Source organism: Gambusia affinis, linkage group LG06 (genome assembly GCF_019740435.1).
Source record: "Gambusia affinis linkage group LG06, SWU_Gaff_1.0, whole genome shotgun sequence".
In the NCBI taxonomy this organism is placed as follows: domain Eukaryota; kingdom Metazoa; phylum Chordata; class Actinopteri; order Cyprinodontiformes; family Poeciliidae; genus Gambusia; species Gambusia affinis.
In genome coordinates, this window is record NC_057873.1 from 28,555,014 (window position 1) to 28,567,989 (window position 12,976).

A 12,976-nucleotide genomic window follows, 5' to 3' on the forward strand; every position below is an offset into this window, starting at 1 on the left:
TGCTTTGCCTTTCACAAACAAACAGAGTAAAGGTTCCACATACATTGTCTGAGCTGTACCCTTGGAGATAGTTACCATAGGGTTCATTCACACCAGACCTGTTTAATCTGCTTTAACTAGACAATATATTGTTTGTCTAGAAAGTCTGGTCTGTTTGGAGAGGTCTGAATGTGCAACAGAACTGTAATGCAGATCAAAAAAATGAACTCCGGTCCACCTGAAAACTTAAGTCTCGGTTCAGTTTAAGTGAAGTCTGATGTGGCTCAAAAGGATATATGAACACCAAGCAGACAAAAGCAGAAAGTGGACTATTGCGCTAAATACCACCAAAACAAAGATGCGAGTCAAACTGTTAGCATGAGAGATGACTTGTCTTGTTGACAAAGAAAAAAGAGAAACCCTACAACTCTTTAAACGGTCTAGAGACCGCTCCAAAATCAGGAAACGGTCTAAAAGCTCAGTGTCATCTTCAGGGCTTTTTGTGTCATTAGCTTCAGTGATCTTGTTGCAGCGCCACCACAGGCCAGGAGGTAAACAGGTTGCTCAAAGGGTTTGGATCATTCGGCACAGTTCAGTGGTAAAGGGAACCACACCAGATGAAAATGTTGTAATGTTAGTCCCCAATCAAACTGAGTTCACCAGACTATCAGGTGACTATTAGACATGCTAAATGCATGAACTGTGCTAATGCAAAGATGCTAATGTTGATTTAAAATACAGACTCAATAACAATTTTGTGTTTATTTTAAAAGAATTGGTAAAACTCTGTTTTACATCAATTGCTTTCTCAAACATTTCTGCCATAAGCAACGGCCACTGACAGCAGCTAAATCTTCTAAGAGTTCTTAAAGAAATATCGAAATGTGGAGATACAAAATCAGCCATAAAAATTCTGGTCTGTGCATCTACATCAACCTCAACTCAAGCTTGCACCCTAAGCACCTTATGTATTGAAGGAAGTAATGAGAACAGGAAACAGATCCTGTTATCTTTTCCTTTTGCAAAGTTGCAGAAGCGGGAAAAAAAAGAAACCCGCTGAAACCGGATGGTCAGCATAACACGGGCACTTCTGTCACTTTAGCTTTAACAGCTTACTCAAATAGAATGACCCATCCATACACCTCTATCATACCGCTCTCTCACGACACACAACTGCAAACACACACATGCACTCACACGCCCCTGAGGAATTGAGTAAAAGAGAAACAGTCTTTTCTGCTGAATGTTGCAGTGGCTCTGCTGTGGAGGTCAACAGGAACGAAGGGGGTGGGAGGGTCTGGATGCATATGGACCGCAAGACATTAGAGGCTCTGATAAGGCACAGGAAGAGGGCACAAGGGTCCAAAACAAATGAGGAGACCTACGGGGGAGAGACATGGGAAGCACACTAACCTTGCAGGCAAATAAAGCTGGCAATGCACACTGCTGAGGTCTTTTCACAGGGGGCTTCTCAGGGTGAGGGGTGGAATCTTTAGCCTAACAAGATACAGTTTTCCTCTCCTGGCAGCTGCTGTCAACACTGCCTATCTGATACTAGCAGCATTACACATTTGGAAAGATGTGTAATACATCATTTTGGGCACAAAATTACAAATAAGAACAATGAAAATTTGAGCCACATACCAGGTTTTTCAGTTAAAGATAAAACGATTTTCTTGGGGAAGCACAATCTTATAGCATCAAAATCTTATTCAGTGAATATTGATGGAGCAGTATTATGTGTTTTCCAATCACATAATGTCATTTTATAGCACAATGAAGTAACAGTGTTACCTTCAGTTGTTATGCAAATGTTACATATAAGAAATATAACTTAAAAAGAAGGAGTGCAGGTGATGCTAGCTCCACCCAGGCATTTTGCACAACTGAATGGTTGCCATGGGAGATTAAAAGATTTCTCAAACATGCCTGAAATAACCACAGCAACACTCCAGGTATGTTTTTGATGAGGGAATAACATTATAATGTGATGGTGAGCTCCAAAGAGTTGTTTTAACATAATACTGTCCCTTTAAGAAAAACTAGAAACCCTAGTTCCAACTAAATAAACAGGTGGAAGGCACGGATACATTCAATATTTCATGTGCTGGTCAGTGATTTTATGGCTGCCTGAAGCACAAAAAAGCTATTCCTTTTTCTTCAAAGTTCAAGCTCAAATTGCCAAATGTTTTTCAGCACACAAGCAGGTTCTCTTATAGCTTTGGTGGTAACTTTTACCTCCCATTTATGAGCTTAAATAAGGGTAAACAAGTTAAACGCATGTAACCACAGAGCCTGATTGCTGTTATTTTATGGTTCACTTTTACCTGTTTAATATTTGCATGTTAGTTTCATAACAACCATCAGACGATGATGCTGGAACTCCAACCAGATTAGAGACAGGTTAGTTTTTAAAATGATCCGGACCAATAAGGCAGATAGGCATCCAGCAGATAATACCTTTTTTTTGGAAACACCTTTAAAGAACACAGATATCAGCAGTAGCTGGTCTTGTTCTCTTATGGAGAGCTCTGGTAGTTTTTCAGCTCTGTCTCCTCCGTTCCATAGAGATGGAAGGCACTGCCATCTTGGCGCTTCAGATCGGCGCTGTAAGTGCCAGCGTGTGCATGTGTTTGCCTGAGAAGCAGCTGGAGCCACTGAGCATATTAACAACCTGTTTACTCAGCTGAGGTTCCCCTCCCCTCCACCTCCTCCTAGAATGAAAGCAGTACATTACAGAAAACCCACTGAGAGACTGGAAGCATGTAAAAAGGCCAGCAAAGACAAGTTGAAACAATACGACGGTAAAGAGGAGCGGTCCTGCTAAGTCCTTGCCTCTTTCCACAGCTTATCATAATAATAAGGACAGTGTAACCTTTCGGGATGAAAAAAAAAAAGAAGAAACAAAAAGCAAACAGAGACCACTCCCCGCTGTGTAGACAACTGCTTGATCTGCTGTGGGCTTGTATTCCCTTTCACACAAAGTAAAATACCAGAAGGGACTGCGTTTCTGTTCCCAGTTCTTCTTCTTCAAATGCGCCTGTCACTTATCAAAATGGAAACTTCTCTTGTGTGGGAAAATCCATCCGTCCTTGATGTTCGCCGAGTGATGATAAGGAGCAAAGAAAACAGGAAGAAAATGTCAGAATTGAAATATCCACATCTGAACGCTCGTCTTCGCTGGCACCACTAAATACGCTTCAGGGAGGAAAAAAAAAAAGAACGATAATTTGTAGATTGCAATTAGAGGCAATAGAATATTTATCTCTTTTTAATTTTTTTTGCTCTATATTTCGCCATGTTTATCATCCAAAAGTATGGCCGCACTTCAAAGGGATGTTACAGTCAGTGATGGACGCCGGCGCATGACACAGATCCAACTCCATAATAAATCTGTTAATTAGTGTACAAAGTGAACTCCGGTCCAGAGCCAACTCCCTATCAAAGACTGGAGTGAAACACTTTTATGTGTTTGGCTTGGCACGGGACTCGAGTCCCACTGCCCAGTGAACCGAATCCTTATCAGACGCAAACAAGCCGCCTACGCTCGGCTCGGCGGTTAGCCTTGGGAGATGTCAGGCCCGTTGAGTGTGTGCTTTATGAGGTGATCCAAGCAGAAAGCGACCGGCCTGCTGGCTAAAGACAGAACGCTGGTCTCTTTGAAGTCCACTTCTGACAATGACACTGATGCTGACCGTGACTTGAGTGACTCGTAAGCGAGGGAATAGGTTGATTCACACACACACACACACACACACACACACACACACACACACAGCTGCCAACAGCTGTATCGCTTTATGATCGGTGGCCGGAGAGATCTGCTGCAGCTGGAGACTTCTCTCTGTAAATTACACACTGTCGCTGCTTCTCTCTTAACGTTTGGTTTTGTTATTGCAGTCAGGACCGAATGTGTGCGTCATGTCCGTGATAACACGCCGACCGAGTGCACGGGGTTAAAAGTTTTGGAGACGGTAGTGGTTATCTTCCAAGTTTCTAACATCTCTGTGCCAAGTGTTCCTCTGGAAGGTCTTGAAATTCATGGTTTTTTTTTTTTTTTACTTTGTTTCGGTCTGTTGGGCTGCAGAGAATACAACTGGATTTCTCTGAGTGACAAGAAAATATCCATGTAGACTATACCGAGGCAATATTACATATTTTTCAGGCACGATCAAGTAAACACGTTACCTTCAGTTGTTCTAAAAAATATCATATCAAATATGACTTAAAAAAAACTTTATCTTGTAATTTAACACCTTGACATTGGGCCTCTCTCTCTTTAAAACTCATGCTCTTTCTGAAACTCTGAGAATTAGCTCCTATAATAAGCTCAACAGATGCACAATGCCACCAGGTGTTGGCTAATTGCTGCTGGCTAGCTCCAAAGTTTGGAAAAAGCAGAAAAGAGGAGGAACTTTGTCCTCAAAGGCGGAGCTAGGTCCACAGAGGTGTTTTTTCACAGCTAAATTGCAACGGGAGAATAAAGGATTCCTCAAACAGGCATAAAATATCTAAGGCAACACTCCAGGTATGTTTTTGGTGAGGGAATAACATTATAAGATGACGCAAAGCACAAAAAGTTCATTTTAAATAATACTGCCACTTAACATTTGGCCACAATAACTGAGTCTCACAAACATATTGTCTCATGTGTGTGATGCTCAAAATTTGTCTAAATTAAGGAGAATTTAGACATTGTGCTTAAAAGAATGACATACGAATTACTAACTTTTTATACATTAAAAATTGTCTAAGCTTTTAAAATAACTAAATTAAATAACTTTACATAGAGACTTTAAATTCTCCAATAAATCTATCAGTTATTAAATACAGAATGACAACATGACTGAAAACAGATTCTGTCAGCAGACTGCATATCTACCAGGACAGAATGTATCTTGTTCAGAAAGTTCAAAAAGCATTTGTTTTCTTATTGGCTGTCTAGTCCCACTTCCCAAGGCCTTCTTCTGATTGGCTGATCAGTACCTTGTCATGACTCCTTGTCTCAAATTTGCACTAACTGAAGCTGAGTGCTTACTTTGTCTTGAAGTCTATATATCATTTATGGTTATGAAGAACATTTTCTGAAAAGAAGGAACGATCCACCCAAACTTCTGGTACATTCAAGATTTGTAACCAGTGCTGCTAACAGATGTACAAAGTGACCTCTGGTAGCTGCATCAAGAGGAAAACCTGAAGTGTTAAGGTACTACCTTGTACCAGCTGTCAGTTCAGTCACTGCCAAATCAGATGTAGTCTGTCACGTCGGTACAGAAAACAGATTTTTTTCGAGGATATTCCCTGAAAAGAGCGTACCTCCCACGAGGAACATCGATGTCATCTTTCCTCCAGCGAACATTTGGTTGGGGGTCTCCTTGTACCTGGCACCGAAACTCAACCGTCTCCTCTTCGAGGACCACCTGGTTGATTGGCCTCCGAAGGAAGGTTGGTCGCTCTGCAAGATGTGGAGAAAAACAGATAAGCATCTTTTTTTTTATTATTTTTGGCTGCTGCGTGGAACTCCAACACTATCCATCATGGTCTCCCTTTCCCAAAGGATACTCTCTTATAATCCTTTTTTTATCCTTCATTGTCTTGCCAGTCTCTTACTTCTGTTCTTCAACAAACAGGAGAGAAATTTTGGAATAGTACCCTGAAGCCAACACTGAAACAAAACAACTACCATCTAGCTTCTATGGTCCATTTCACTCCAGCTCTGCTTTATGTCATGACAACATAATAGCAACTCTGAAAATAAAAAGTCATAAAACTGAATCCAGCCCAGCAGGACAGATCTGGCAACAAAGTTTAAGCAACAGAGCTTTAAAATCAAATTCTGAGAGTATCTGGCCAAATGCATTATTTTCGTGAAGGTATGTAGTAGCACTGTATCATTTTATCCTTTACACAAATATATTAATGTTTCAGGGAAAATCAGGAAATAATGCGTACCAAACACTGTTACTTGTGCCGTCTCACTGTCCCGTTCTCCAACCATGTTGGTGCCCACACACACGTACATGCCAGCGTCAGTCTTTCTTGTGTTGGAGATCATGAGCTTTCCTCCTCGAATCTAAAGGAGAAAAACAAATAAGCTTTTCCAGATGTTTACTTTTTACACTGACTTTATTCTTTCATTCAGTAAAGTCTTCCCTTGTAAGTTCATTTGGGACAAAAGGTGTTTAGTACACACCAACAAAATAACTTTAACTTCACAGCACAGCAAGTTACAAATCCAAACCTCTGAGAATTTTACTGGGATTTTACTGACAGAGCAACATAAAGTGGTGCATGTTGTAAAGTGGAAGGAAAAATAACACATTTTCAGCCATCATTACTGAAGATTATTTTTGCTTTTTACCACTGGTTTCTGAAAAGGGAAGGGTTACATTTGTGTAAAATAGCCACGTTTAAGAGTTTTTCGAGAGAGTCTCAAATTCCAACTATTTGTTGTTCCTAACCCTCGTGAATATCAGGGGTTCCTCTGTAATTAGCTGCAAGTCTTTAAAATAAAGAGCTGATTGATGCATTTCTTTAATCATTCTTCTTTGAAAAACAAATGAAATTCCTTCCATTTGGACAGAAAATACCAATGAACAACTAATTTGATTAGTTGTGCCACTGTCTCTAAATTGAATTTAGATCTGGACTTTGACTGGACCGTTCCAACACAGTCATGTTGTTCCAACAACATGACTGTGTTGGAACAGTCATGTTCCAACACATGATTGTTTTGACTTAATCCTTTCCGTTGTGACTACTACTGTATAAATGTCATATCATTGTCTTGCAGGAAAGAGAAACGGTTACCAGGTTGTTTTTCTATCGTTCAGTTTGCATTTGTTCCCTTTGCAGACAATGGACTGAACATCGTAGTGGGAACATCTCCCAACATGTATGGCATGTTGCTGGGGTCTTCATAGGACTACGGTTCTATACAGTTCTCTATCAAGCCTGAGACTTTTATAGAACAACTAAATTTCATTTTAATTGCTCTTGGTCAGACCATAAAATCCCAGTAAAATAAAGTGAAGTTTGGGGTTGTAAAAACAGTCTTATAGCTGGAATTGTTACAGTTTAACAGCTGATACTGATGTTTCTGATTGTTTAGATCATCTACAACAATACTCACAGTGACCCTGTCTTCCTTGTCATCGATTCGCACTTTGTCTTTCTTCCAGTAGATGGTGGGTTCAGGATGACCTCTGGGAGGGACACATTCAAGTATTGCTGGCTCTCCTGCCGCCACCACCACATCAGTAGGATTCTGCCTGAAGTCATCTCGCAGCACTGTGTGAACAAAGAGCCAGTCGGTTAGGGAAAAGGAAATTTTTGCACGTTTCATTACATTAAAAAACACAAACTTCAAAATAGCATGGACCCCTGGTATGATACTATGATACTAGCCATCTTTTAACATATAGGTGTCGGTCCGATAGATAATACTGGCCTGATATTTATTTCTTGATGCCGTTTGTTTCTGGATGGAGAGTGAAGCCGGTTGGCCGTGTGGATTTTGTTTGGTCATGTGACAGTGGTCGTGATGCAGGGCAGGATTGTAGGATGTCCAATTGAAGATGACAAGCAGTGGTCAAGTCAAGCATTTTACAAAATAGGTCAACCTTAATTTTATTAATTAAAACACTAAATATATATTTATAAACGTTAATATGCAGTGGAATCCATCTTTAGACCACAGAAACTAATGTCGACAGTCTTCCTTATCTCTGTTCTTGAGTGTGCAGCCAATCAGTGCCAAGGAAAACGAATGGACTGCTGTTTTGCAAATATCAGCCTAGTACTATTGCGTATAAGTCTAAGCATTTCAGAATTGTCTTTCAAATATTTTAGAAAAAAATCCACAAAAATGGCAAATTGTCCATAATTCCTTTAAAGTTTTCCATGGAAAGATTGTGAACGGATAATAGAATCTGTGAATATTGAACCATAATTGCAAACACATTTGCTGTTATGGTTCACTCTTTTTTTTATTTTGTCAAAAACAGTTGAAAATTATGTGTTTTGTCATTTCTTTCATTGTGCTCTACTGTAAAATACTGATAAAACACACTGATCAAATACACTGAAGTCTTGCTAGTGCTTTAGATTAGCAAAGTGCATATTTCAAAGCAGGAGTGGAAAAGTCTTTTAAAATTCATTCTTACGTTTTTTTTTTCTTTTTTGTGTGTGCACAGTGCACTTTGAAATGTTGCAGGGTCTATCTGAGCCATTAAAATGGAATATGCAGCTTCATCTGACTGGGCAAAGCAAAGCGAAAGCTAATTGGAGCTAATGGAGGTCCCAGTGGAAGCAGCAGAACAAACAGAAGCAGAATGCCCTGAAGCCTGGTGTCATTCACTTGTGAAGGCTAACAGGGCTGCTTCACTTTGGTAGTGATGTACACGCACACTTTTACACACATCCAAACGTTCGCTAACACACAAAAAGCCAGTGGGTGGTCGGATGAACAACTGTGGCCTTGTGTCTAATCACCCCCCAGGTAGGCCTTTCATTAGAGAGATAACCTCTCGCCCCGCGGAGTGTTCAGAGAAACACACAACAGCAGCTCATTATCAGACGGGGAGCGCTAGTGTTGCACAGACACACACTGATGCGCAAACAAATGCAAATGCTAAAAGACAATCAGGCACAGAACCAATGAGCGATGTAACCCCAGAACAGGAGGCAACCTTTGTAATGAGAAAACATAAAAAACAGACAAACAAACAAACAAAAAAAAACACTCCGTGAAAAGTAATTTAAAGATATAAACCTGCTCCTCCTCACCTGCCACGCGGACTGAAACTGATTTATTAAAATCTATAACGAATCTAATCCTTGACGGAGCTCTTTAGGAATTTCAGTGTCAGTCTTTATTCCATTATCGAAGCGGAGAAGGGCACACCATTCCTCTGATGGATAAAAGGATGGAGTTCTTGTTGGTTGGGTATTTGAAGGTGCTTAAGGAGGGCTAAATTAAGGGCAACACCACAGGTCCTTATGCAAATTCCATGCGGAGGCGGTAGGCGGCGGCGGGGACGGTCGGGGTTATAAGAGGGGATAACTGGTCCCTGCGCTCCCGGCTTCTCTCATCTCTTCATTTGCTCTCCTTACCCTCTCTGCAGAAAACGCTGCGGCCATTGTCTCCTTATTTATTTATTTAGACCGAAGGCCGGCGGATTGGAGGAAGGGAGGATGCTTTCAACCCAATTATCCTAGGGATGCACAGAGGGTGCAGAGAATAGGACTTTTGTGTGACATGAATTCAAATGAAACCTTTACACAGGGGGAATTGCAGGAGAATACAGAGGAGGCAGAGATGGAGATTTTCACTCCTCTTACGCAGGGCTGCCCTCTAATCTGAAGAGCTAAGGTAATTAGCCAACTCCAGTGCGCCGGACCCCCCTAAGCCGGGCCACCGTCTCCGAGCTCTCTGTATTTGCATTACAAACAGGCGTCCCGCGGTTTAAAAATCATAGCCTGGTGCGGACCGGAGTTTTCAATATCACGTCGGCTTTAATTGCTCTCTCCCATTCACTGCTGATAGGACCCGTGGGATTTTTGTCGGAATCAATTTTCTTTGAAACAGAACGGCGACAAAAGAAACATGCGTTCGGTGCATCATTACGGCGAACGTGCCTCGCTGTCTAATCTAATCTGTTGTGGCACATTGTGTCATGGTAAATGCATCCCTTAACCTGCAATCTACATAAACACGACAAAGGGAACAAACGCAAACACAGAAGAAGAGACGGTACATGCTTAAATAAGATCCAACACATACAGCACAAACATGCACCTGTTGACGAGAGATGATGTTTGCACTAAGTGTGGATTAGATTATGCATTAGATATGGTTGCATCATTAACCGTGACAACACCTGGCAGGTACATGTACAAGTCAAATGAGAGGCGGAGTCATTCCAGTGATGCTGTTCTGGTCTAAAATTTTCTAACACTTGCTCCCAGCCTAAATTTGATCACATTGTCTTTTTTTAGTTTGAGGACATAATCACTTGGAGATAAGTGCCAGTTTAAAGCATAAAGGTTATGAATTTTTTAAGAAGTTCAATATGGACCAAACTGGGATCAATTTCCTGATGCGACTATCCCTGTTTTCAAGAATGAATTTTGTTAAACGAACCAGTACACCACGAGCAGCAAAGCAGACTTTGAGCATGATGGCACTGGTTATTTTAGCCCCATGGCACATATAATTTTTTTATCTCATAAAATGTTCACTAGCTAACTAACAAAAGTGTGCAAAACTTTGTTGATATTCTGCTAGTGTCAGAAAAACCTGAATTTTGGAAATGCGGCATTTCCAATAAATAAGAAACGCAATAAAAACCACACAAGAATAAGTCTGTTCAAGCCTAAGTCATTAAAGATCATGGCGGCAACGAATGTAAATACTTATATGAAATATAGTCAGTCAGTGATTTTACAGAAGAGCTATGGATTCAATAGGTTCGAATTACAACTTTTTACAAACTGTGAGATGGTATGAGAACATTGTTCAAGGAGGCCACTTCCTACAAATAAATGTGTTCCTGTGTACAAACCAGTGTGACTCGTGTAATGCGACAAAAGTGTTTCCATTGCAGTTTTACAAAAAACACAAATTTCAAACCAGATGAACCTCGCATGATGTTGATGTGAAACTGATTTAAATGAATTATTAAAAGTATTAAAAACAGTAAGGTCGTCATCATTCTACAGAAGGAGCAAACGCTCAAAACTCCTGCCCATCTGGAGTTCTTCATAACAGAATCAGCAGGTATCTTTTCCACAGTGCCATGACTGCCTGAAGGCGCCTCCCTGTGAGGCTCTATGTCAGGAATCATAAGGCAGGCAAATGTTTTCATATTGCCCCCATAACACAGGCATTTCATTTCTATATTTATTCTTTTTTTTTGTCTTGTTACTCTACGTGAGCTGCATTAGATATGGTTGCATCATTAAGTGGGTCTGTGCATACGCTGTCAGAAGATGAACTGTGGCTCCCAACACTAAGGCCCTGTAGGCATTTAGACCCAAATCATCCAACAGACGTAGAGTAATTGACTTTCTATCCCCCTGAAACATTCAGCTCTTCTTCAGCTAAAAACATCCCACCTCCTGCGGAGCTCCAGGAGGCCACAAACTCTGCCATCTTGCTTACTTGCTTATTAATATTTATGCTCTTTTTTATATATATATTTATATATATATTTAAACCCCCCAGTTGATTAGGTGTGCATCTGTCGATCCAGCTCTGGGCTAAAAACAAACCTCTGTTTGAGAAATATTAACATGCAGTCTTGAAGTTATTTATTTATTTCTATAGTATCAGGGGAGTTCAGGCAGGAATGGAGGAGCATCAACACCACAGTGAAGTTTCAACTCTCTTCATTGGCTCTGGCTCTATGCCAAAACCGTATCACAAAAGAGACAACCATACAATTATTTTTCAAATCAAGTTGTATGATGCTAACATAACAGCCTTCTGCTATGTTAGCAAGGAAACTTCTGGAACACGGCACAGGCCAATAACATACTTCAGTGTATCTTATTGTGGCTTAATAGTGTTTAAATAATGAAAGAAAAGAGATGGCTAACAGCCGTGATGGGCAGACCTTTGCTAAAACACTCATTTTTCATTCAGCACATTAGTGTTTTGGCTAACTTTGAAAACGTTTAGCACAATTAGCTTCCTCTACAGTAGGCCTGTCACGATAGCAAATTTTGCTGAGCGATTAATTGTCTCAAAAACTATTGCGATAGACGATAGTATTGTTTGAAGACCTTTTCACACTGACTTAATGGAAATGACATAATAATGCATGAGATTTAACTGACAAAGATAGATACATTTATTTTCAAAAGAACACCCAACACTGGAACTGATAAACAAAATAAACAAAATAACCAAAAACAAAAATAAAATGGATTCTCAGTCTCCTCTAACAAAAACGTACTTGAATAAAAACACCAAAGTGGAAATAAATACTCTTTATTTTTCAACCAATAAATAATAAATAATCTTTATTTTTCTTTTGGTTTCAACCAAAAGAGTGCAGATTATGAAGTCTGTATATTAGATTGCCCTTCAGTAATCATTAGATTTAAATAGAGAAGATGGGCACATCGACTACCTGATGCAATAGTTCACACTATCAATCAATCAATCAAATTTTATTTGTACAGCACATTTCAGCAGCAAGGCATTTCAAAATGCTTTACATATTGTTTTCGATGTCCAATGAGAAAAACTTGATCAGTTTATTAAAAAAGATGACAGAAATACCCAATGAATTAGTTTTTACACTTCATAGAACTTCTAGAATAAGAATAGACAAACAGTAATCGATTATTTATTAATCATTACAGAATATGTTACTCACACTGTGGTAGTATAGTAAACAACAACCCTTCAGTTAATATTTCCATCTCAATCAGGGACCTTTTAACAGAAAATCAAAATATATGAATTCATAGGAAGTGATGTAAAAGTCCACTCTGGAACGGCGCTAGCATCGTAAGTAGCAAGTTTAGTTTTTTTAACGGTTAGTTTTAACGTCGTAAAACGGTTTAACGGTTCGCTACTTATGTAACGAACCGTTAAATCGTTATTGAAAGACTTTTGTTGTCTCACGCCAGTTTTCTGAGTTTTATTGAAGTTGGTTTAAAATGAGTCGTTTTGTTAACAGTAAATTGGTGCTTCAGTGGAAGGAACATTAACGAGTTAAACTTTTCAGATCATTAATCGCTTGTATTGGCGGATTAACGCTGACAGAACTGAAATATATATTTCAAAGTAGGTTTTTCTTTATCAGGTTATCATTTAATAAATTATAAGCTACATCACTATGACTGCAGGGTCTATGCACCTTTTTGCTGCCTGAAGACAAACTGCATAGATCATTTCTTTTTTTCATTTTGGGAAATCATTGTTAATCTCATCTGCTTTATCCCCTTAAATCAGAGCGATCAAAGTGTCGGATAATAGCAGATT

At 39.7% G+C, this 12,976-nt stretch overlaps 1 protein-coding gene across 7 annotated transcripts in view; it reads right to left on the minus strand.

The window, feature by feature from the left end:
- Positions 1-12,976, minus strand: part of robo2 (roundabout, axon guidance receptor, homolog 2 (Drosophila)) — a 395,718-nt gene that overhangs the window by 82,786 nt on the left and 299,956 nt on the right. For all 7 annotated transcript variants that reach the window (XM_044118464.1, XM_044118461.1, XM_044118466.1 and 4 more), the window contains 3 exons: positions 7,112-7,269; positions 5,932-6,052; positions 5,296-5,434 (listed from right to left, as the gene is read on the minus strand). In XM_044118464.1, the coding sequence (XP_043974399.1) occupies positions 5,296-5,434; positions 5,932-6,052; positions 7,112-7,269 (418 nt within the window). The remainder of the gene's footprint in view (positions 1-5,295; positions 5,435-5,931; positions 6,053-7,111; positions 7,270-12,976) is intronic.